At 44.8% G+C, this 26,086-nt stretch overlaps 1 protein-coding gene across 2 annotated transcripts; it reads right to left on the bottom strand.

Moving 5' to 3' along the window:
- Nucleotides 1-771: 771 nt before the first annotated feature.
- HERPUD1 (homocysteine inducible ER protein with ubiquitin like domain 1) lies at nt 772-12,658 on the bottom strand. 2 transcript variants are annotated; one of them, XM_036832490.1, is made up of 8 exons: nt 12,146-12,658; nt 9,045-9,122; nt 8,883-8,957; nt 7,131-7,261; nt 4,897-5,019; nt 4,015-4,365; nt 2,562-2,667; nt 772-1,536 (listed from the first exon to the last, which is right to left on the bottom strand). In XM_036832490.1, exons 1-8 carry the CDS (start codon nt 12,278-12,280, stop codon nt 1,372-1,374), a joined length of 1,164 nt encoding a protein of 387 aa, XP_036688385.1. In that variant the 5' UTR covers nt 12,281-12,658; the 3' UTR covers nt 772-1,371. The 2 variants fall into 2 exon arrangements, with proteins under 2 accessions (XP_036688385.1, XP_036688386.1); XM_036832491.1 differs by lacking the exon at nt 2,562-2,667 and having other exon boundaries at nt 12,146-12,393.
- Between the last annotated feature and the right edge of the window lie 13,428 nt (nt 12,659-26,086).

The raw sequence follows: 26,086 nt of genomic DNA, 5'->3' as shown, positions 1-26,086 counted from the left end.
TACTTCCTCACTCGTAAAACTGTAAAACCTCCAGTCTCAAGTCACTTCTTCCTTCAAGCAAACATTGCCTTCATAACTCATCAATAATCACTGCCTCCTGACCGACTATTCCTCTGTTCTGGAGGTCTGGTGTTATTTGAAACTCTATGCCATTTCACTACTTACATAATTATCTTAGTTGGCTTTTTAAAGCACGACCATACATAAAACAGCTTTGTATCTACCCAGCGTCTGGCTATGAATTGTTCAGTGAACGTTTATTTGATGTCAATGTGTCCAGTCATAATTCATTTAAATGATCACGACCATGACACAAGAAGCTGATTATACTTTGCCCAAAACAACACTCCCAGGCCTTTAGCATTCTACTTACAGCATCACTCATGTTAAAAAGTACACAGCACTTTACTTTTCAGATTAGTCTCAAAAATAATACTTAAAAGAAGGATTAAAGTCCAAAAGTAAGCTAAGCATGACATGTGAGCAGGTGAAAGGTACTTAATGCCACTAACTTTAAATCGGGGGAATTTAACTCTGATGGGTTACAACATAAGCCAGTACTGTTTAAATCAGGAAATGGGGGGCAAACACAAGCATAATCTTAGTAAATTAAAACTTTCGTGGCCTTACCTTATCTTCTTCATCAGTACAAACAATCCTTTAATAAAAAGAAGCAAAATATTCAGGTTACTCAAAAATCAGCAACTCAGCTGTTGACCATCCAGAGATGATGGACACGGAGTAAACTGCTAAGATGACAGGAGTCTCCGCCAGGGTCATTCATAGTAAAACTTTATTGAACAGAAAACCCAGCAAAGGTTTTCACCTCTGCAAAGCTCCTCTTGGTTTAAAGTAAAGCACTGCATTTTAAAAAGCAATTATACATAAGTCTTTCCTAGAAAAGTCCTGCTAAAACATGTCTAGCAATTTCATTGATTATATAAAGTAGTACACTTAGTGTAATTCAAACATTCCAACAGGAATCAAATCGTACCAGCAGAACCATTTCTGCATCTATGACATCTATGTACACACACACATGCAGACACACACATCTGGAAAAGTTCCTCAGGCATAAACATGCGACACTAATGCCTTCTACTTACAATGTCTATTAAACTACAACAATATATATTAAAGCTCTTCAGAATAAAGACATGAGAAGCCTTAGGCATTTTTTGTTCATCAATTTGTATCATGGCTTCACGTCTTACTTTCTGCTTCTGCAGAATCACAAAAGCGTATCATCCTCTTTGTTGATTCTTTTACTAATTCTGTGCCATCGCCACGTCCAGGTAAGGAAATCTAGCCGGAACCAGATGATCCAGTCCACGCCTGCCAAAGCCTCTAGCAGCCAGACAGCAAACACCATCAGTTTGCTATGGCTGGGGGGCCTTCTGGAAGAAGAGAGGCAAAGAAAGTCTTGAAGACGAGCCAGGCTGTGCTCATAAATGAAGGGCTGGTCTGCTCGTCATCCACTACGTCCCTGTCTGGAGGGAGGCGGTTGGGGTCTGCAATTTCAGGATCAGGGTCTTCCTACAGGTAATAAAATACAAGGAGAAGAGAGGACCGTGAGAAGCACCCAATAATGTCAGGAAAGGGCAGAGTGGCTCCCTGGCCCCTTGCCCCATAAGCCAAGCCAGGCAGGCAGGACCCTGGGGACGACATCCCCGGCTGGACGGAGCTCCTTCTCCAGCCTCCGTAGCACAACTGTGCTGGAACATTCTCATAGTTTTCAATATTCCTGGCAGCAAGTATCAGATCAAATGAAGTACTGTAACTAGATCTTCAACTATTATTAAACTAGTAATTAAGTTAGCCACTTGATTAAATGTGGATATTTTTCTAATTTTGGCAGTGTCCCGAGTTAAAAAAAAAAACTAAAACTGGAAACACAGGATTCTAAAAACAGATTCAAGGGTGACACTTTATATTAAAAAGACTATCCTTTAGGATTATGCATTAAACTGCCTTATAAAAATTCTATTTCTTTTTTTAAATATTTATTTATTTGGCAGTGATGGGTGTTAGTTGCAGCACAAGGGATCTTCGATCTTCGTTGCTGCGTGCGGGATATTTTAGTTGCGGCACGTGGGATCTAGTTCCCTGACGGGGGATAGAACCCGGGCCCCCTGTACTGGGAGCACAGAGTCTTAGCCACTGGACCACCAGGGAAGTCCCTAAAAATTCTATTTCTGTTATTTTCCAGGAAATCTATTCTGTGAGACAGGCTTATGTTCCTAATCCTTAATTAGAATAACTCTCCATTAGCAGTTTCCATGGTATAACATATCGTTACTGAGAATGAACACTAAAAATAGTGAGTTTAAAAAAAACATTACTTATATATGCCAAAATGCAAATTGCCACATGACAAAAATACCTGATGGATTTTATGACACAATGTTTTAAAAATAGCTAATGCTATAAGAATAAATTTGAAAAAAATCTTGAAATATTGAGCTTAATAAAATGGTACACCACAAGGTATCTAAAGATTAAGGACTCAAGAGCCCGGTGTTTCACACCAAGATCGCTGGGCTCCAGCAGAAACTCCATACCTGGAAGTTATTGTTGGGGTCCTGATTTGCAGCTTCCTGAGGAGGACCATCATTCGGGAAGTTCTGAACTGGCCTCTGTCGGAATGGAAACCACCCGACATGATGCCTTCAAAGGAAGCATATAAAGTCCATCTTAGTGAACATCAGAGTGACATGTACTCAAGAATTTAAGGGTCCTCTCAATGAGATGAGGTCCCCCTTGCTCCCCTCCTCTCATCAGAGCAGAACCTGATTAGAAGCTTGCAGCCAGGCCCATCTGCAGAGACATTCCACCACACCGGCTCCTAGACTTTCTCACTGGCCTGTCAGGTTCTTGACAGGCACTACGGAAACTAGGCTTTATTCATTATCATGTGCCCAGCAACATAAACAGCACCTGACACATAGTATGTGCTCAATAAATACTTCTTCATCTGACCTAAACCTTACACATGAAAACCTGAACAGAGGGGGAAGGGGAAATACACACACAGCTGTGACTATAATGTATGTAATAACATACTAATAAGACCTAGATTTGGTCACCTACATATATGATTCTAGAGACTATAGAATTTAAAGAATTAACTAAAAGTTGCATCTGAAAAATCCAATTAAACCCAAGTCTTGAAGCAAATATGACAAAATATAACAATGATTAATACTGGATATAAGTACTTAATGCATTATTCTAAATATTTCTTTTTTAAGATTTTTAAAAACTAAAATAAAAATCCATTTTCCTATGGAGGAAAAATTTCTTCTGTCAGTTTTTGCCACATCCAAGGACATATCACTCTAGGCCAGGGTTTTTGAACTTTGGTACTGCTGACATACTGGGCTGGATATTTACTGTGGGGCTGCCCTGGGCACCACAGGATGTTTAACAGCTACCAACCAGATGCCAGCAGGACCACCCCCCTCGCTGTGACAGTCAAAAATGTCTCCAAACACCGCCAAACGTCTTGGGGGCGGGGGTAGAGGGCAGATGCAAAACTATCCTGGTTGAGAACCACTGCTCTAAGCCATGGATAAAGCCAAATGCCAGGTCTGTGATGGATCTCTGGCCCTTCAGGACTATGCCACAGCCATTGCCTGCCCTTTATCCTAGAAGGCAGCTGTAGCCTGATAAAAGATAAATATGTTCTTATTCAACACAAATACAATTTTCCTTTCCATGCCTCAGTATGGCTGTTTTATTGTGGTTCATGAGCCTGGCAGGTAACTTAACTAGAGGAAAAGAAGAGAATGTTGTTCCTGTATTAACAGAGAATTAATTGTGTTTTTGGCAATGCGCAACCAAGCCATCAATTCTTTCCATCGAAAATCCTAGAATGACGTACTACTTAAATACACCTCCTTAAATATTGACTGAGACTGCTCAAAAAAGAGGAAAATCTGTACTTGGTTTGGGTCACCACATAGTGTAATCTGTAGTGAAGGGAAAAAAGGGAAAGCGAAATCATCTGCTTACAGGTACATAACAACGGTGGCCCCCATGACCATGAGGAATCTGCTCAGGGAAGAGTAGAAGTAGAGGATACTAAGAAAGACGGAAAACGTAGCTGCTGAATAGGTCCAATCCAACCAATCTCGATTTATCTCATCATCTTCTTCCACAATAGGGCCACCCTGTGCATTCATCCGCAAGTTCTGATTGGCCCCAGGGTTAACCACCACTTGAGGAGCAGCATTCTGATTGGCGGGCTGGTTTTCAGCTGGAAACTGGTTGTGGATAGGGGCTGGAGCAGGCGCAGAGACCACAGGTATCTCTTGTGCACTTGGCGAGGGGACAAAAGCCCTTGACGCAGCAGTGGCTGCTAAGCTAAAATAAAAATGACAGAGGCAAATACTGTTGAGAGCAAGGCACCATGAAGACTGGTTCTCATAACCTCATTTACGCAGGGATCTTTTACTATTAAGTAGGCATATACAAACTTGATTTTTCTTTAACTTAGTGAAGAACTTCTTTACTAACAGTCATATCTATAAATGCCTTTTCTACTCCTAACAGAAGCCGCTTGGTAAATTTCATCTGGAATTAAACATCAAGGCCACCATGAAAACATGGTGCAGTAGCAAATTAAAATTTTCATAAAATGTTAAAGATATCACAAATTGAAAAGAAAAAAAAAGGAAATAACATATTCTAAATAAAGTCATCAAACTATGGATCAGTCAGCCAACTACGCATCAATACACAGATTAGTAGTTACCATTTATCCTCTATCCCACCCACAGAGCAGGACTCTGACACACTCATCCCGCCCTCCCTAACTTTGTGGGTAACATGGATGGGAGTTCCCTCCATTTCTGGGAGCCCTGGCCACACCCAGTGTCGCGAGTAAAGACTCACTACTGCATGTAGTACTGCCGTGCGTATATCTGCTGGAACCAGGAGAGCTGCAGCCACCCATAGGTTGTGTAGCCTGAGAAACCAGGCCCCAGGCCTTGGAACGCCGGCTGGACAGCTTCAGGCCTATGAAAGATTTCAAAAAATGCTTTTTTTGAGTTGGTTTAGTATGAATAAGTGAAAATTAAGTTTAAATTACAATCAGGAATTCAAAACAAAGAGAGAGAAGATTGAGCTTTATGACAGTTACATGTAGATTTCTGGGTGATGCACCTGTGTAATACAATCACAGAAAGTACTGACAAAGCCCCCCTCCCATGGTCTGGATCCCATGGGAAAACAAGAGCCCTCTGCCCAGCACTGGGGTCTCATGATGTCATCACCATGATGTACAAACAAGCTGGACCTTTTCAGTCTAAGTGGATCCCCACCCTTATTTTAGACTTGCTGAGTCTCACTGAAGGTCTAAACCCCACTATTCATTCTTTAGGGAGCAGCTCTAAAAAGTCACACCTCTCCCAAAGTCTTTTCTGCAGGAAATACTCCTTTCCTCCCAATACCCATTTCTCCCTCACCCCTAGATCTGAACTATACGGGGAGCAGAGTTATGTGTGGCACCACCCATGCATGCTTACTGACCACTTGTGCCCTGTAAGGCCGCCGGGCTGTTATCTCACGGGATCCCCAACAACCTTGTGGGGAGGGAGCTCTCCACCCTGCCATTTTACAGAGGGGAGCCCGAGTGCAGCTCAGGGAAGACAAAGGATCTGCACGAGGTCACTGAACCTGTAAGTAGTAGGGCTGGATTTGAGACCTGTTTGACACCAAACTCATGCTTCTATCATCCAGCGCAGCCTGGGGCAGGGTGTGTGTGGGAGTCATCTCTGGTTTTGTGAGCCCTACACAGTGAACTCCTTTGGCATCACTTCACAAAATTCAAACTAACAGAACTGCAGAAAGATCAGGAGTTGTTATGTGGTCATCTCTGCTGGTCAATTCATATCCTTAAACAAAGTTATATGCACTGGCTGTCCAATAAATATTTGTTGGATGAAATCAAGTTTTATTATGGTAAAATTCATAGTCAGATATGAGCCTCAATTCTCAAATCGTATAGTCAGAAAAAGGGAAGCAGTTTTAAGTGTTTCTATCCAATAATGAATTCAATTATCCACTTTATATGCTAGGTATGGAACTTAACCAAATTCCATACCCAGAGTATTTCTAAAGTTGTATTCTAATACAAATAGGTCTTGGTATGATACTGTTTTTGATCATTTAAAAAAGATACAGTACATGGAAATGAGAAAATAACAAAGTGCTTTTGTTAGCTCTGAAGATGATGACACTGCAGATACGCAAGATAACTGAAAGGTTTTTAGAGTTATATCCGGAACTATGTAGAACTGAACTGACAATGTCTGGGAATTACTTTTAAATACTTCAGGAAAAAATGGGAAGCAGGAATAGATAAAGCAAGTATGGCAAAAATTGATCATTATATGGAGATTCATTATACAGTTCCCTCTACTTCTGTGTATATTTGAAAACCTCCATTAAGAAAAAAAACAACTCTTCATTCCTCAAACACCTGACTTTATCAACAATCAGATATTAAAAACTACTAGGAAACGGTGGGCAGGGGACTCAGGGAGTAACAGAGTTTCAACTTGTAGTTAATAAACTGTTTTTTCCCAAAGGATCTTTCATAGTAAGGTGTTCCAAGAGCTGTGAAATCCGAACATCACAGCATTTAGTCGCTTCTGGCTTTTGCGCTAAAGAAAAGCTCTAATTGCTCCTTTTCTCCTAGCACCACCGACACGGTACTTGGCAGAGCATTTCTCAAACAATCCCTTCACCTTTTGTCACCCACTGTTATGACAGACAAAGCACAAAGCCACTCGGCAAAGCAGCTGCACAGTGCTTACAACAGCTGCTTTTCTGCACCAGCACTAATTCCCTATCATGAGGTCAGCGCAATGTGAAGCACACCCACGTAGGAGGAGAAATGCCCAGATTTTCAGGACATGCATCTCCACTTTTTAGATCTTCCTAAAAGGCTATGTATTAAGAAAAGTTAAATACAGAAGAGATCCTTAAAGTGAAGCCCTTATAAAGCAAAATTTTGTCCATTTAAAAATTCTATGACTATATAGTATAAACACAGCTTATTCTTAAGTTGACGCAAATGATGCACATTCATGTTGTACAACCTGCTTCTTTATTACAACACTCACCTCGAGATATTCTCCCATCCAGAGGGAGAAGGGTTCCGAACAACCTCCCTTTGCCTTAAACCGTCACTTGAGGAATCCCCAGGAGACTGTCCCTGATTAAGACCAGCGGGCTGCTCTATGGATTCAGCAACCTAGATAAGTGTAACATGAACATGAGAACAAAAGGCCTGATGCAACGGTGTGAAATCAAGCTTCAAGGATTCTTTCTCTGTGAATGGCTTATGTCCCCAACCCTGACCTCTGAACTTGACAAAATCGAACAGATGCAATGTTACATAAAGAATATTCTAAAATTTGTTCAACACAGTATCAATACAGATACTAAAAAAAAATCCGTATTTTTTCCTAGAGTAGCTATGCTGTAGTTTCACTAAAATCTCCCAATGAAGTTATCATTGGTGAGAAAGCTTCCTGTTAATGCTCTATACATCTTTTTTTTCCTATACATCTTATGGTGTTAAATTTACTAAGAAATTAAATTTGACCAATAAGATTTATAAACACAACCCAGCCAGCAACCTAAAGAATTTCTTACACTATACTCAGATGTTTCAGGATGTACAGTTGTAATGCAAATTTAGAGTGTATCACCACATTAGAATATTAATACTGTATATATTTTTTAAAAATAAATTTATTTATTTATTTATTTTTAATTTTGGCTGCATTGGATCTTTATTGCTGCGTGTGGGCTTTCTCTAGTTGAGGAAAGCAGGGGCTGCTCTTCTTTGCAGTGTGCGGGCTTCTCTTGTTGCGGAGCACCGGCTCTAGATGGGAGGGCTTCAGTAGTTGTGGCTCTCGGGTTCTAGAGCACAGGCTCAGTAGTTGTGGCACGGGGGCTTAGTTGCTCCACGGTATGTGGGATCTTCCCGGACCAGGGATTGAACCCATGTCCCCTGCATTGGCAGGTGGATTCTTAACCACTGTGCCACCAGGGAAGTCCCTTAATACCGTATATTTGAACTAACACTGTGAAATGAAAAATGAGGGATTTTGACCATCTAACATAAGCAAGTCTTTAGAGATCACTTGATAAAGACTGAGGCCTTTTCCTATCCAAACAAATAATCACAATGAAAATTTCCAAAGTAAACATAGTCATGTTTTACTCTTTATAAAAATCAGGGACTTCCCTGGTGGCGCAGTGGTTGGGAGTCCGCCTGCCAATGCAGGGGACACGGGTTCGAGCCCTGGTCCGAGAGGATCCTGCATGCCACGGAGCGGCTGGGCCCGCATGCCACAATTACTGAGCCTGCGTGTCTGGAGCCTGCGAGCCACAACTACTGAGGCCTGCGCACCACAACGAAGAGTAGCCTCCGCTCACTGCAGCTGGAGAGCGCCCGCGCGCAGCAATGAAGACCCAACTCAGCCAAAAATAATGTATAATAAATAAAATAAAATAATTAAAAAAAAAAATCAATGGTTCCTTAGAAGAAATTTATTATGTGCTAAATTCATGACTGCCTTGCTAGTTCGGTGATCTGGATACACAGCCACTATAGATCAAATCAAATCCCAGAAAAGTGTATACTGCAGAACTCCACTTTTCCACTACAACACTAATGGAAGTCTACTACTATTATAGTAAACTCTCACTTGTATTGATAACAGTTTCTTATTCCTGATTCTCACTGGGGAAGAGACAAAATATTATATGATAAAAAGACTTAAGAGTTTTATCCAACTTCCTTTATTTCGACCTTGAGAGTCTGAATGACACGAATTGTTATCATCATGAAAAAGCAGACATACCTTTGTGCTGGCTTCTGGCATTTTGGAAGGACTCTTCACACTGCACACCAGATGCAAAACATGCCGGTTTTCCTGCTGAAAGTAATAAGGAGGTACTTTAGGACCTGAATTCAACCTTATTAGTGCTCAAAAACATTCAAAAGTTAATATATTTAGTGATACCTTTGGAAGCAAGTCCCTGAGACACTGGTGATCCAACAACAGCTTCCCAGAATAAATTAACCTCTGGTCCTCTGGACGCTTATGGAAAGAAAGAGCAGCACAGGTCAGCACTTAGCCCCCTCAAGTTCCCAAACACAGAAGAAACTGTTTTATACAAATAATTTAAACGTGTGTGTTTTTCCCAGCATCACAGGAAAACATTTTTCCGAAGGCCCCATATACAAAACTTTTACTTAGGAAGTACTTAACTTTAAACTGATCTTTAACATGCAAACAAATTTAGGATGGCAAACTACCTCCAGTCCACAAAACCTATGGCAAGCTACCTGACTTCTTAACTCCCAGGGAAATTGCTTTCTGCCACAAAAAGCACAAATATGGGGCTCCTACAGCAACGAACTTCAAAACTCAAAGTTCGGTCTCAGAGAAAACTCAAAGTCAGCCTTCCCTAAAACCACCTAGCACTGTCCCAAGATAACATGAAGCAATTCTAAACTTAAGCCCTCAAAGAGACTTTTCCCAACATACAAATGCAGCTAAAGAGGAGACGGTGTGTGGTAAAATTCCACACCACAACCCTATGAGATATTTAGTATGCCTATTGTAAGGGGGAAAATCTAAAATTCACTTGTCCAAGGTCACCTGCTGCTAAAGAGTCAAGATTCCAAACACTCTACTCCATTCCAGTGATTTTAAAACCACAGTCGTGCCACACACTTTTATACAAATTTCACTTTTAAAATCCATTTTTAATTCCCTTAAAAACTGGACTTAAGGGACTTCCCTGGTGGTACAGTGGTTCAGAATCCACCTGCCAATGCAGGGGACACGGGTTCGAGCCCTGGTCCGGGAAGATCCCACATGCCGCGGAGCAGCTAAGCCTGTGCGCCACAACTACTGAAGCCCGTGTGCCTAGAGCCTGTGCTCTGCAACAAGAGAAGCCACCACAATGAGAAGCCCGCGCACCGCAACGAAGAGTAGGCCCCGCTCGCCGCAACTAGAGAAAGCCTGCGCACAGCAACAAAGACCCAACGCAGCCAAACATAAATAAATAAAATTTAAAACTGGACTTAAATAATGGCTTCAAGTGATATATACCAAAGTCAGTACACCGGAGCTCACCAGCAACTTCTCAATCTACTCTTGCCAAAATAACCAATTATGCAAAATTTGGAATAAAGCTGCTCCTGCCAAGTAGTCCAAGATTATAAAGCAAGCTGTTTAAAACAAACAAAAAAATAACCGTACCTATTTATCTGCATAAATCAGGATTTTTGTTTTTTGGACACTGGGCAACTATAACAAACTGCAGAAATATATTGGATGCTGTGTTCATCATTGTTCTCACTGATTGAACTTCATATGTAAATGCTATAAACCTGGACTTGTAAATGTTACTGTATAGGTGAGGTCCTGCATTATATTAAAGAGTTTCACACTAGAAAAAGTTTGAAAACCACGGGTGCCCGTGATTTGAGGCCTGTTAAATGCCTGAACTGACACTCTGCGTCTTTATCCAGAAGGCTGATTTAAAAAAATATATATTAAGCAAACAACTATTATAAAGTAAGGCTTCTCACATTAGAAAGCAAATGACGAATGTGCTCCAGCCAAAATTTTTAAACACAAATATACAGACCTGAGAGACCTTTTATTTACAACTTTGGGTCCTCGGACTTAATAGGAGTGATGTTCCTCACCCAAGGAAGCCCTAAAGGAAAGCCCTCCTCCAAAACACCGCCTTTTACCAAATGACGCAACTAGAGGCTACACCTGCTTTGCCAATTTGTGTACCTAATAGCCATTCTCGCAGCAGCACTGCCACCTGTTTCTTGGGAGCAGCTATGGTGAAATTGCAAATAGTGCCAAGGCGAATGCTAGAGGAATGGGAGCTTATTAAATAAATAAGCACATTTCAAAAGAACAACTCAGGAGGGAAACTCACTTCCACGTTCTTGACAATATGGAACAAAAACAACCTGACCCATAAGCTACACCCTGACACGTTGCAACACTTCAGATAAGAAAGAACAATTTCACAATCTTGTCCTGCCCTGATGCCCTCTCCTGTTTGATGGAGAATTACAGTTGTGGGCAGTAAAGAACACTGTTGACACTTACATAATATTAGAGCAGAAAGTAAATACAGGAAGGTCCAGCTCATAGCCTCCGTCACGTGCTGGGGAGGGAGGGTGGCCCTAAGGGTGATGCTGACAGATGTGTCAACCAAAACAAAGCGAGGAAGTCTCTGCCAATTGAGGGACCAGAGTCTTAAAACCCAGACTCCAGGAGATTCCTTCCACCTATTTTCCTTCTAAATCACTTTTTACCGGAAAGCGCACCGGGCTCCTCCCTGGGACTAAGCACAGGCTGTGGAGTCCAGCTCACAGGGAGGGGACCAGGGCAGAAGGCGGACTGGGAAGGGAAGCGCCACGTCCTGTTCGCGGGTGTGGGGCCTTAAGCACACGCTGCCCGGGCGCTCACCGTGCTTCTCCAGCCACTGGCTGGGCTTGGCCCCTGCCCTCACCTCTCTGCAATGAGAGGCTACATTCAGAAAACTCGTTTCGCAGCACTTCTGTTTCCTTATTCCTACCCATCGGATGCAATCCTAACGAGGAACACCTAGTCACTCCGCCGTTTTGGGGAAATTGAGGCTTGGAGGGTGAAATGACTCACTCAAGGTCAAACTGCTGTTTCAGCGGCTTGGCTAAGGCTGGAAGCCAGATCTAGGGGGCTGGGAAGGGGTCTGAAGAGGTATGGCAGGAGTGCGACAGCCGTTAGAGTTTGGGGACCTAGGACGCGAGGTGACAGGGGAAGGCGGCCCGTCAGGAAGGCGGGACGATGGCGGCCTAGAACGAGGAAGTGACAGCCACTGGACCACGTCAGAGGGCGCCTACGGCGGCAGGGCAGAAAGGGGGAGACCACAGGCCTGGGAGAGGGGACCTGGGGAGCACCAGCCGTCAGGGGAAGGCCGGCGAAGCGAGAAGTTACAGGGAAAGGGGAGGAGGACGTGGCATCCCAAGGGGGACGCGAGGAGGGCTGCGAGGATGCCAGCCGGGGTTAGGGGAGTGCTGGCAGCTGGAGCCGGGGGCTCCTCTCACCGGGCGCTCGGGGTAGACGCGGCTCAGATGGGCCTTGAGGCGGCTCACGCTCCAGCTGCGGTCGCCGCTCAGCTCCAAGTCGCGGTGGCGCTGGTTGGGGCTCTTCACCAGGAGCGTGACGGGCTCGGGCTCCATGTCGACGGCGCTGTGGACTCGGCGGCGCTCCCAGACGCCAGGCAGGAAGTGTCGCTGCCGCCCCCAACCCCCACAAAAACGCTTCGCCTCTCTGGATCGCGCGCGCCCGTCTCGGGCACCTTTTATAGGCACCCCGCGCCCGGACTCTGCGGACAGAACCCTCTGTGGCTGCCACCCATTGGCTGGGGCGGAGAGCACTGCCCCAACGTGGCCCAATCGGCGCCCGGCGCCGTGGGCGGAAGGGCGGGCGGAGCACGTGGGCGCAGGCTGATGCAACCCGCCGCCGTGGCGTCACCGTCAGTCGCGGCTGCGGCCCGGGTGCCTGGGTTCGGTGGCCGTTCTGGGGTTCGCGCGGCCCACGCGGGGCCCCTCGGCCCTGAGACACTGGCTTGCTCCCTGGCTCGGGTTGCTCACGGCACTTTAGGGAGGGCCGACCCTGCCGACTCTCCGGTTTGGCAGCCTCTGCAAATTGTTTCCTCACAAAGCAGCAGCTCCTCCCTTTTGACACCAGCCCCATTTCCCCTTTTCCTTCCCCGGGTGGCCCGGGACGTCAGGCCCTCCAGGGGAGGTCTCCCCACCCCCACCCCGGCCTCAGCTCAAAGAACTGCTGGGGGAGCCCCGTTTGCGAGCCCACATGGAAGGGCGCCCCCGATGCGCCTTAGAAGGGCCAGGAAGAAGGGAGATTCTTTCTGGGGTTCAGGATGCAGGAATCCGAGCCAATGTTGCCACTTCATCTGTGACCTCAGACTTGAACGTTATACCGCCAACTGTGGGACGTCATCCTAATGAGTGGCAAGCAGGCCACAGTCCAGCTTAGGCTGGGAGACGCTAGAAAAAGGCCTCATTTTATAGGATACTAACACATACTTCCTTGAAATTGGGGCTGAAACAGGGAAGGCAGGTTTCTTGGTTTTCCTAAAATGTGACCACGGAGGCTTGGCTGATGTAGACACTCCCTCCCTCTGTAGGAAAAAAGGTCTTTTAAAACAAAACTGACATTGTGCTGGCTCGTCCTTGTTCTAATCCTGTTGGGACATCTGTTTTGCCAGGTGTGTCAGGACCTTGGCAGTTGTACATACAATGTAAAACACTATGTAAATAGTTTCCAGAGTGAGGCAAATTTAAGGAGGGTAACAGGAGGACCCTAGTCTGGTTGGTGGGTGTAGTACCACAGACTGGGTGGCTTAAAGGACAGAAATGTATTGTCTCACAGCTCTAGAGGCTGGAAGTCTGAGATTGGTGCCAAAATATTGGCTCCCTGTACACCGATGCCAAAATGAGATACAGAGACAGAGTTTTGGAGGAGAAAGAGTGGCTTTATTCTTTGTCAGACAAAGAGGGAACACAGCAGGCCAGCACCTCAAGAACTGTGCCCCCCACCCTGGGGAATAGGGAGAGGTCTCATATTCGGGGCTTGTGGTCAGGGGTATTCAATAAGGATCAAGGCGGTAATAGTCTTATATTCTTCTTTCTTCTGCAGAGTTTCAGAAGGGTGGGGGTGCTGACAAGATTAGGGTGTGTGCAGGGTCTCCTAATCTTGAGGAGCTTCTCTGGCCCCTTTCATCTCGCCTCAGGTGGCTTCGTGGCTGCTCCCCCCTTGATTAGCAACTATTCGAATCTGCCCTTTGGAACTCAGGGAAGACCATGGAGGCTGGAGTCTTGCCTACAAGAAATGGGGGACAAAAAGGACTCTGTGTCCGGGAGCCCCACAGGGCCCCGCTTGGTTTCAAGATCAAGGTGTCAGGCATGGTTGGTTCCTTCTGAGGGCTATGAGGGAGAATCTGTTCCATGCTGGCAATCTTTGGCATTCCTTGGTGTGTAGCTGCATCACCCCCATCTCTGCCTTCATGGTCACAGTGTGTTCCCCCTGTGTGCGTGCCTTCACATCATTTTCTCTATGCATGCCTGTCTTTGTGTCCCAATTCCCCCCCCCCCTTTTTTTATAAGGACACCAGTCATATTGGATTAGGGTTTTACCCTAATGACCTCATCTTAACTTGATCATCTGCAAAGACCCCATTTCCAAATACTGTCACGTACACAGGTACTGGGGGTTTAAGAATTCATCTTTTTGGAGGACACAGTTCAATCCATAACAATCAGCCTTAATATAACACAGAACATGGATGGTTTCCTTTTCAGCAGTCTTTGTACTAGAGGTGAAGCGCTTTGGAGATAATTGTCCCCGTGCTCAGCTTTCTGTGATTGTTTTTTTTTTTTTTTTTTTTAATTAATTTATTATTTATTTATTATTTATTTTTGGCTGTGTTGGGTCTTCGTTTCTGTGCGAGGGCTCTCTCTAGTTGCGGCAAGCGGGGGCCACTCTTCATCGCAATGCGCAGGCCTCTCACCGTCGCGGCCTCTCTTGTTGCGGAGCACAGGCTCCAGACGCGCAGGCTCAGTAATTGTGGCTCACAGGCCTAGTTGCTCCGCGGCATGTGGGATCCTCCCAGGCCAGGGCTCGAACCCACGTCGCCTGCATTGGCAGGCAGACTCTCAACCACTGCGCCACCAGGGAAGCCCCTCCGTGATTGGTTTTTGTCGGCTGAGAAGGCCTCAGTCCCTTTTCATCCGGGCTGGCTTCATGGGTGTGGCACCTCTGGGGCCCTACTCTTTGTATAATGCTCTTCTGAAAATTCTTAATAAATTTTCAACAAGAAGTCCTGCATTTTCATTTTTCACCAGGTCTCACAAATTATGTAGCTGGTCCTGTTTTTCATACATCAGGATGGAAGAAATGACTGATTACAATCTGGTAGTCTTCCAACTAGCTAGAAGCTAACCAGTGGAGCCAGGCCAGATAAAACAAGCAGAAGCCTTAGAGCAGGCAGCCAGGCAGGAGATAACAGCTTCACTGGGTAATTAAGGAGGCCACATAACATGGTTTCCTGTAGCCTGCTGTGACAAGCGTCAGGTCCCCTTAAAACAGCACATCCATTTTCACTCAGTAGTAAGAAGGTAAAGGGGTGTGCTTTTCCCTAGGGAAAAGGCAATCCAATTTCTGTGATTCCCTCTTGAGTTATCTCTCAACGAGACAGCTCCTTGTAAAGGACTTCTGTGATTCTGCCTATAGTACAGAATTGTTCCTCGTATGCATGGGGGATTGGGTCCAGGACTCCCCCCGCCACCCCCTCCCCCATAGAAAAATCCTTGGATGCGCAAGTCCCTTCTATAAAATGGCGTAGTATTTGCATATAACCAATGCAACATCCTCCCATATACTTTTTTTTTTTTAACTTTTTGGCCGCGCTGCACAGCATGTGCGATCCTAGTTCCCTGACCAGGGATTGAACCCGCGCCCCCTGCAGTGGAAGCGTGGAGTCTTTCTTAACCACTGGACGGCCAGGGAAGTCCCATTCTCCCATCTACTTTAAATCATCTCTAGATTACTTATAATACTAAATACAATGTAAATGTTATGTAAATAATTGTAAATACAATGTAAACACTATGTAAAGTTTCCAGAGTGGCGCAAATTTAAGTTTTGCTTTTTGGAACTTTCTGGAATTTTTTTCCTCAGAATATTTTCCATTGTGGTTGGTTGAATACGTGGATGTGGAACCCATGGATATAGAGGGCCAACCATATTTATAAAAACATTAAATTCAGGTCAGCATGCCAGGAATAGAGAGATAAACACGGAGTGACCCTGTTCCCAGTGATCTTACAAATACAGCGAGCATGATAAGACAGTCAAAAACAGAAATAAAAGACAACCCAAAAGTCTCATACATTTCTGAAGGGCTTATGATTACATTGAGGAATTACACAGAGGCAGGAGAGGGGGAGACAGAGAAAACTGGATGGAAGAGGTGGAATTTGAGCTGAACTTTGAAGGATGAGTAGGATTTGAATGAAAATAATAATGGCAGCAATTACTGATAAGCCCAACAGGGGACCTGTATACACAATTTGTATGGGCAAGTATAGTTCAGTGGTTTAACTGATGGGCCCAGAGCCAGAGTGCCTGTTTCTAAGCCAACTTGTGTCACTTATGAGCGTGACCTTAGGCAAGTTACTCAAACTCTCTGTACCTAATTGTCCTCATCTGTAAAATAGGAAGAATAATCGTGTCTATTTCACAGGGTTGTTGTGATATTTAAATGATATAGCATTGTTAAAGGTCTTGGGGAAGAACCAGACACTTAGCAAGTGCTCAATTAATATTAGCCATTAATATTTAGGAAACTGCAAGGAGTCCAGTCCACAGGTTCCCAAGCCTGGCTGTGAAACAGAATCACCTGAGGAACCCTTTTTCTTTTTTTTATAAAGTGAAGTCTTACAACACCAAGTATTGACAAAGATATGGAGCAATGAGGACTCTCATACTTGGCTGGTAGGAGTATAAAATTGTACAACTACTGTGGAAATCAGTCTGGCAGTTTTCATAAAGTTAAACATACACCTAACTTACAACCCAGCTATTACACTCACAGGGATTTACCCAAAAGAAATTAAAGACTTGCACAAGAATGTTGATGGCAGCTTTATCCATAGCATCAAACACTGGGAACAGTCGAGGTGTCCATCACCAGGAGACCAGATAAACACTACTGTATATCCATACAATGGAATGCTACTCAGTAATAAAAAGAAATGAACTACCATACATGTAGCAACATGGATGAATCTCAAAACCGTGCTGAGTGAAAGAACCAGACAAAAGGAGTACCTATTAAATGCTTCCATTCATATGAAACTCTAGAATAAGCAAAATGAACCTATGGTGACAGAGAACAGATGCATGGTTGCCTGGGGATGGGGTGGCAGAGATTGACTTGGAAGTGGCTGTGCTGAAGTCGGCTGGTGCTGGTTTTCAAGAACCGAATGTGAGCTTGTCTTCCTGACTCTGCTTTCAGTGTCATCACACTGACAGCCTGAAATTGGCCATGGTAGGAATATTCACACCACAGAGATCAGGAAACGCAATAAAGCAGAGCCTTTTTCCCCTGGGGAAGCAGTTGTTCACCTCTACTAATACACCACTGGGCATTCAGGAAATTTCTAGGGTGGTGAAAAGTTCTGTCTTGGTAGGGTGTGGGGTAGGCAGGCACAGACATTTTTCAAAATGGATCTAGCTGTATACTTAAGATATGTGCATTTCACTGCATGGACATTATGTCCTCAACTAAGCATGTAGAAACAATAGGATGGGTGTCTGGTCCCATGTCAGGCCTACCAAATGGGACCTGAGGCATCTAAGTCGGTACTGATTCAAGGGCCAGCTTTGGAAACCACTGGTCAAGTGTGGCAGTAAGGACAGAGTTTATTTTAAAATACTTATAATGATGATGTCTGGACTTCTCTGGCAGTCCAGTAGTTAGGACTCTGAGCTCCCAGTGCCGGGGACGTGGGTTCGATCCCTGGTCAGGGAACTAAGATCCCGCATGCCATGCCGAGCAGCCAAAAATATATAAATAAATAAATAAAATAAAGTAAAATTAAAAAAAATAATAATGATGATGTCAGCGAGAGGTAAGACTGGAAGGAATTCTTGGGACCAGTTCAGGGAAGACTTTGCGTGCTCACCCTTGAGAGTTGGCTTTATTTTGTGGGCAATAAGGTTTTTGAGTAGTAGAAGGACGTGATCAGAATCAGCATGGATCTTCATCATTATGAAGGCTGGGTTCGAGGAGGAGAGACTTGGGGCCACGAGACCCGAGTGGTTCGTTCAAGAGAAAATGTAGATCAGTGCTAGGATTGAGCAAAAAAGGAAATGTGAAAAAAAAATTGGAAAAAGAAAAAGACATGGCAGAAATAAAGCAGGAGGGAAAGAGGCCTGGGAACAAAGATGGGTTCAGGAACAGAGCTAATGGCTAACATGGGGGAGTGCTTACCACGTGCCAGACACACAACTTCAAGAAACTTGCATTTAATCCTCACAGCAACCTTTGAAGTAGGATGCTTTTATTATTGCCATCTCACAGCAGGGGAAACTGAGGCACGGGGAGTTTAAGTAACTCGGCTACAGAGCTAGTAACTCTATGAAATTTTTATTTTTTAATTAACTGGTACTGAGGTATAATTTACATATAGTAAAATACATGGATCTTAAATGTACAGTTCAAAGAGTTTGGGTAGGTGTATTCACCTCTGTGAATTCCTATCATTCCAGATACATTCCTATCATTCTAGAGAGTTCCCTAGTGCCCCTTCCCAGCCAACCTGCTCGCCTCCCCACCAATCCTGGTCCCAGACATTACTGGTCTGCTTTCTGTCTCTCCAGTTTGGTCAGGCCTGTTCTAGAAGTTCATATAAGTGAAATCATACAATATACATTCCTTTGTGCCTCTCAAGGATAGAAAATCAAGTGGCTCAGGGAAAGAAAGATAGTGAGTTCAAGGAAAATCCAAACTCTTTTTTTTTTTTTTTCCTTTTTTGGCCGCGCCATGCGACATGTAGGATCTTTATTTCCCCCACCGGGGATAGAACCCATGCCCTCTGCAGTGGAAGTGCAGAGTCTTAATCCTTGGACAGCCAGGGAAGTCTCGGAAAATCCATATTCTTTAGTGAGATTTCTGGAAATGTGGAAATGAAAGACTATGGAAATTTAAAAACTTGATGGTTAGAAGCACCTCTGTGGTGCTATGTCTCTGCTGTGACCTAATTCATCTTTAAATTCTGAGGGGGGAGAGGGAAGGAGCTGAGACCTGTTTTATTTTATACTCAGGCTGTGAGGGTCTAGAAGCCTTTGCAGAACCTGAGCAGGCAAAAGGTCACTGACAGTGCATGTGCTTTATTTCAAACAATCTGGTGTCTTAGGCCCTGCTGAACTTCTGTACTTTGTTCCTGGAATTCTTGTTTTTACTTGGTTTCTAGAGATTCTCCCAAATAATTCAAGCTCCAACCAGAAACCTTGCCTTTTATGGTCATTTCTGAAATCCTAATTTGGCCACACACACGAGCCATCTTCTTTAGGCCAGGAAATGGACATCCTGTTCTGTACTCATGAAATCCATCCCATGGTGACCCATGCCCACGCTAAGCCGGAAGCAGCTTTCTTTCCTCACCAGAAGCAGCGCCCACAGTAAGTCCTCCCAAACAATGTAGTCAGTGATCGGGAAGTGTTTTTGTTCGATAAAGGAAGGAGGTATCTTGGACTGGGATGCCCAAACTTCGAGTGTGACACCCACTTCCCTGTTACTTTCTGATATCTGTTTCTTAAAAGTGCATGTTACATACATTTGTATAATCAAAGAGAATGAAAACTGATTTGGCTTTGAGAACCCCAAGTATCTCTTGAATGGGAGACACTGAGGGGTCTGGCCAGTCAAGACTGACCACTGGGGGCAACAGTGGGCCTGGTAGTTAACTGCACGGTGCACCTCTTTTTTTAAAATAATTTTTTAAAATAGATTTATTTATTTTTATTTATTTATTTTTGGCTGCGTTGGGTCTTCGTTGCTGCTCGCGGGCTCTCTCTTGTTGCGGCAAGCGGGGGCTACTCTTCGTTGCGGTGCACGTGCTTCTCATTGCGGTGGCTTCTCTTGTTGCGGAGCACGGGCTCTAGGCGCGTGGGCTTCAGTAGTTGTGGCTCACGGGCTCTAGAGGGCAGGCTCAGTAGTTGTGGCGCACGGGCTTAGTTGCTCTGCGGCATGTGGTATCTTCCTGGACCAAGGATCAAACCCGTGTCCCCTGCATTGGCAGGCGAATTCTTAACCACTGCGCCACCAGGGAAGTCCATGCATGGTGCGCTTCTAAACTCAGCCCTTATAAGGTTTAAAAATGTACCTGGGTTCATTTACTTGATAAGCTAAACAGAATTATCATATGACCCAGCAAGTCTACTCCTAGGGTTATATCTAAAGGAATTGAAATCAGGAATTTAAACAAAAACTTGTCTATGAATATTCACAGTGGCAACATTCACAATAGCCAAAAGGTAGAAATAACTGAAATGTCCAAGAACTGATGAATGGATAAACAAAATGCGGTCTATCCATGCAATGGAATATTATTCAGCCATGGGAAGGAATGAAGTACTGATACTTGCTATAACATGGATGAACATTGAAAACATTGTACTAAGTGAAAGAAGGCAGACCCAAAAGGCCACATATTGTATGGTTTTTATTCATATGAAATATCTAGAATAAGCAAATCCATAGAGACATAAAGCAGATTAGTGGTTGCCAGGGGTTAATGGAGGGTGATTGCTTAATGGGTCCATGATTTCCTTATGGGATGATGGAAATATTTTGGAGCTAGATAGTGGTGATGGTCACACAACATTGTGAATGTGCTAAATGTCACTGAATTACACACTTTAAAATAGTTAACATGGTGAATTTTATATGTATATATATATATATATATATATATATACACACACACACATACACACATATATTTGGAGTAGACATTAATTCCTTTTACGTTTTAATTGAAGTATAGTTGATTTACAATGTATATATACCTTGATTTACAAGGTATATAGCAAAATGATTCAGTTATACCTACTATATATGTACATATATATGTGTGTATATATATTCTTTTTTATCATTTAGTATGATAATCTCTAGGTCCATCTATGTTACTGCAAGTGGCATTATTTCATTCTTTTTTATGGCTAAGTAATATTCCATTGTATATGTTTCTTTTTTTTAGCCACACCGCACAGCTTGTGGGATCTTAGTTCCCCAACCAGGGATTAAACCCGGGTCCTCAGCAGTGAGAGCGGAGTCCTAACCACTGGACCACCGGGGAACTCACCCATTGTATATGTTTGCCACATCTTCTTTATCCATTCATCTGTCGACGAACATTTAGGTTGCTTCCATGTCTTGGCTATTGTAAATAGTGCAATTGATACTATGAGGTGAATTTTATATTATACAATTGAAAAAATCAGAAGTCCTACTTGGTTCCCTCTTTCCTGTTGAATGCTATTTCACAGCCTTTCCTCCAATGGAGGGAGGAACTCAAATAAAATAACCGCCACCAGACAACAAAAATCCTTCTGATTACCGCAAAAAGGACGGGGTAGATGAATGGGTGGTGTCTGCTTGATTCAATAATCTCTCTCACAGAGCACATGCTTGGCTCTTCTCTAGACTGTAGGTGCAGCCAGCTCCAGGTTTATGACTCTCCTGGCTGCTTGGGTTTGGTTCCAGGGCAAACACCACTCAGGTGGGCCCTGCCCTCCAGGTCTGCATCCTGGGCAGGATCATGGCTGAACTCTGAGGCCCAGGAAACCTCAAAAGCCCGCACGTCCCCATCACGGGTGCCAGTCCAGCCCTCTTCTAAATGTTCTGATTGTAGCCCAGCATTTTACTTTAAAAAGAAAAGAAAAAACCCATATTTATTCATCTTAAGTTTTTTTTTTTTTTTTGGAATCTTAAGTTTTATAGTACCTTTTCATAAATACAGAATCTTTCCTGTACTCTAAGTAAAATTTTGACTGTGTGTTAGTTTCTTTCTTTTTTCTCTAGCAAAACCCTCAGCTTCCCCAAGCTGATTTCAGACTAGACCTAGCACTTAGGCAAAGATGCATAAGACTACAGAGATAGCTATAGCAATATAGCAATATTCTTGTTAAAATGGTGGGACTTGTTACTTTCCTCCATGAATTCCCTTGCTCAGCCCTCCCATTCAACTCTGGACTTTTCCTTTCCCAGCCCATAACAAACATCTCCACTCATTCCCCTCTTATCTCTGCCCTGGTTCCCTCAGCTTTCCCTGCCCCAGGCCTACATCAATCACTCAGGTCAGCAAGATTTCACCTGAGGGTCTGGTTCTTTGTAAACAAGCTCTGGCCCCCTCCCCCTGCACCTTGCCCTATTCCCCAAACCTCCTTATGTTAACCAACCCTACCTTTCTCCAAGACAGGACCCTTGAACATCTCCCGTTGAAGGCAGCCCTGTCTCCCCCTCCTCCTCCCCATTGTTGCTTCTAGGCTGGTGTGCATCTCAGCAGCCACTTCTCACCGGAAGGCTTACCTGACTGCAAGTATAATCACTTGACCTCTAGGGCTCTCTTCCAAGATCACAAGCTTCCCTCCCATCCATTCCCCATCTTAATAATTCCAGCTTCCAGATCATACTCCTTTTCATTCAGTTCTACTTACATTTATCTCTGCTCTGCTCGCACTGCTCATTGGCATAATCCATTCCTTTGCCATTCATTCATTCATTCGACAAACATTTATTGAGGGCCTGCTCTGTGCTAAGCCCTGTGATGGGTGCTGGGGTGCAAAGATGAGTTGATGTGGTCACAATCAGGGCTGATATGCACTCACTCAGCCATTTCAGCAGTTAAGATATTGAAATACCACCATGCCAGCTGGTAAACATGCCGTGAATACCATACAGCTGCCTCGGCCCTGAGACCTCCAGGTCTTCCTACCATCCAGTAACTAAAAGTTTCATCCCAACTGCCACCTTCATAGAGCTCACAGTCAAATGATAGACACCCTAGATTTTGCTCAAAAATGTTTACCTCCTGGGACTTCGCTGGTGGCGCAGTGGTTTAGAATCCACTTGCCAATGCAGGGGACACGGGTTGGAGCCCTGGTCTGGGAAGATCCCACATGCCGCGGAGCAACTAAGCCCATGCGCCACAACTACTGAGCCTGCGCTCTAGAGCTTGCGGGCCACGACTACTGAACCCGCGCGGCAACTACTGAAGCCCGCGCGCCTAGAGCCCACACTCCACAAGAGAAGCCACCACAATGAGAAGCCCGTGCACCGCAACGAAGAATAGCCCCTGCTCGCCACAACTAGAGAAAGCCTGTGCACAGCAACGAAGACCCAATGCAGCCCAAAATAAAATAAAGTTTACCTCCTGCAGAATCTCAAACTTTGAAATGCACACATACTGACCACAAACTACCCTGTATTCTTCTCTGTCTCCCTCTCTCCCATTCCCACTGAGCAGCCTTTTTGTCCTCCTGCTACCAGCCCCTCAAGTCTTCTCAACTCTTGCAGCTCACTTCCGGCGTCTCCACCCATCTTGGAGCTCGTGGTCAGCCATTTTCATGTACTTTGGTCATTCTCCTTGAATTCCTCGTGCCTTGGCCTTCCATCCTTCTTGCTTGGCCAGCCCCATCACTGGGGAACGTGTCCCCTGCATTCTACACATTTGCTTTCTGACCTGGTGCTCGGGAGACCTGCCAGAGAAAGGCACAAGGGCAGGTGTCCTGAGAATTTTGCACCCTTGGACTAGCAGAGATAAGCTATGCCTTCCCTGCTGCTTGGCAAAGTTTCCGCCACATTTTATTGTTTCACCATTACTACCTCTTCATCAGTTATTCTCTTCATTGGCTCTTAAATCTTTCCCCTCAGACCTATAAATACACCCAGATCTCTCTTTATCACTCCCACCTGTAACAGAGACATTGATTGCTCGATGAATACTCACATGTTCCCCCCAGTTTTCCAGACTCTTGCAGGGAGGTGGTGCCACGTGACTTACTTGGCTAATGGACTTTGAGTGGAAGTAACAGGTAACTTCTGAGCTGAAGCATTTGAAAGCCAGGGCATGACCCTCCTACTCTCTTTTCCCTTCCTCGGTGAGTTAGAAGCTACTGACTGAGGTGATAGCCTCCCAAGACGGGAATAGTTTGGATCATTGAGTCTTGAGGTGGAGAAGAGGGCTTACCCAGCATAGGAATATTTGTAGGAGAGAAATCAGTCTTTGTCATGTAAGCCACTAACATTTAGTGGGTAATTTATTACTGCAGCAGAGCCTACCATGCAGCCTGTGCATGCCGACTGCTTTCCTTTCCCCTCCACCAATTATTCCTCAATCTCTGGTACCTGAACCACCACCTTACCAAATTATTCTCTGTAAGGCTCCCAGTGATTCCCAGAACTGCAATTCAGCAGCAGCTTTACTTCTGCAGTCGGCTGCCATGAGGGTCGACGATACTGTGCTTTTTCGATCTCTTCTCTGGTACCTTCTAAGGCCCTTGGTTACCTGGGTTTTCCTCCTGCCTCACCAATGATCTTTTCTAGGCTGCTTTGCTGGCTGCCTCTTCTTCCTCCTACCCCTAAATGTAGCCCTTCCCAAGGTCCAGCCTCCAGCCCTCTCCATTCTCTTTACTTTCTTTCTTGGTCATCTCACCCAAGGTATGACTTCGATTTCCTGTCTTTTAGTGTTGACTCCCAAATCTACGATGGTCTCTGTTCTTACAGTGTCAGGCTAACATTGGACACCCTGAGCTCTTCCTGAGCTCCGGGACCACAATTCTGACCACTGGGATGTCTTCATACTTCAAGTGTCCAAAACCAAACCCACCTACTTGCTCATTTTCTCCAGCAGAAAGCCTATTACCTCGCCCTCCATATTACATGGTTTGTTCATTCTTACAGCTGCCCAGGCTCAACTCCTGGGGCCCTGTTCCTTCCACACATACATCCAGGCAATTCCCAGTTCTGGAAGATACTATCCTTCCTCCTCTTTTCCCTGCTCTCCGCCACTCTTAGAGTGTTGAGACTTGCTGACTTGCCTTTGCAATTCTGCACAGCCTCCTCTCCGGGTGCCCTGCCTTTTCTCCTCCAGCCTCCTCCATCTCCTGTCTGGCCAAGCTTCCTCAGGCTCACACCGCCCCTTCACCTTCAGTGGCTCTCCAGTGCCCCTGAGTCAGTTCTGAGCGCCTCAGCCTCTCAGTGGGGGCCTTGCACATTATAACCTTCTCAATCTTATTTTCCCCGGGTACGCATCCCTCATACACCAGGAAGACTGGCTTATTTCTTGTTCTCCAAACATACCTAGTAAGCTGTTCTTACTCTGGTCCTTGCTCAAGGCATCCTGCCACTTGGGTTACCTTTTCCCATCCCAGCTCCTATTTCTGTCTATAGAATCCTACTGACTGTTCAAACCTATTTTAAATATCATTTTCTCTAGAGAGAGTTTCTTAATTCCCTTGACCTTAGTGTTTGCTCCCTCTTTTGCATCCTTAAGAGTGTTTTATTTTGTAACTCTCCTATGAGAAAATGAAAACCACTCGTCCTTTCTTGCCACCATCTTTCGTCCGTATGATGTTCTGCTCTTCGGCCTCCTGGCCAGGTGGTTCTTCTTAATGCTCTACCACGTGATATTTTTAGAAACTGAGTTTGTTGTGGCACCCTTTCAGGAAGGGGCGCTCATGTCATGCTTGTATTTTTAGTCATAAGGTTGACCCTCACTTCAAGTGGCCAATTAACAATGAAGCCGGTGGCTGGGCTTTCCTAGGCCCAGTTTCTGTAAACACTTTTGAAGTGGGCAGTATGTATTTTCTGATATCCTGAGCTATACACATCTACAAGTGAAACCTGGCTGTTTTGCATGTGCTTGGGGGCCTCCCAGCCAGGTGGTTCTTCTGGAACATTCCAGCTGTTCTCTTCCCTGTGAAACCCACCTCTCCCTCCTAGCCACACGAGAGGCCAGGCAGGTGTGTAAAAGGGAATTCAGTCCAAATGGGGCTCTCCATGCTCTAATGAGACCCGTGGCTCTCTGCCTGGGAGGCGGAGCTCAGAGAGCCTATCTGGTGGAAAACAGGCACTGCTGTACTTACGTCAAAGCCATGACAAGTCTGGGCAGGAACTGAAAGAGGATGTGAAATCTGGAGGCTGAAATGCCAAGGGGAAAATCAGGAGCTATCTGAGCAGTGGATCCTGGGGGAGATAAATGAGGAGTCCCGTCTGCAGTGGCCGTTGTGGCTGCTGGGGGGGCTGGGCCCCAGCTCTGATGACCCAGCTCTCTGTGGCTTTCCATGCACAGTGCAAGGGTGGACTACTCACTGACGTGGAGTATCTACTCGTCCAAAAGCAGAGAAAGACACACACACACTGTAGACCAAAATCTCGTACCCTCTCAGGGCCC

The sequence above is a fragment of the Balaenoptera musculus genome, chromosome 19, assembly GCF_009873245.2.
Source record: "Balaenoptera musculus isolate JJ_BM4_2016_0621 chromosome 19, mBalMus1.pri.v3, whole genome shotgun sequence".
Classification (NCBI taxonomy): Eukaryota; Metazoa; Chordata; class Mammalia; order Artiodactyla; family Balaenopteridae; genus Balaenoptera; species Balaenoptera musculus.
Note: the sequence above shows the minus strand (reverse complement) of the source record. Positions and strands in the feature narration are given on the sequence as shown.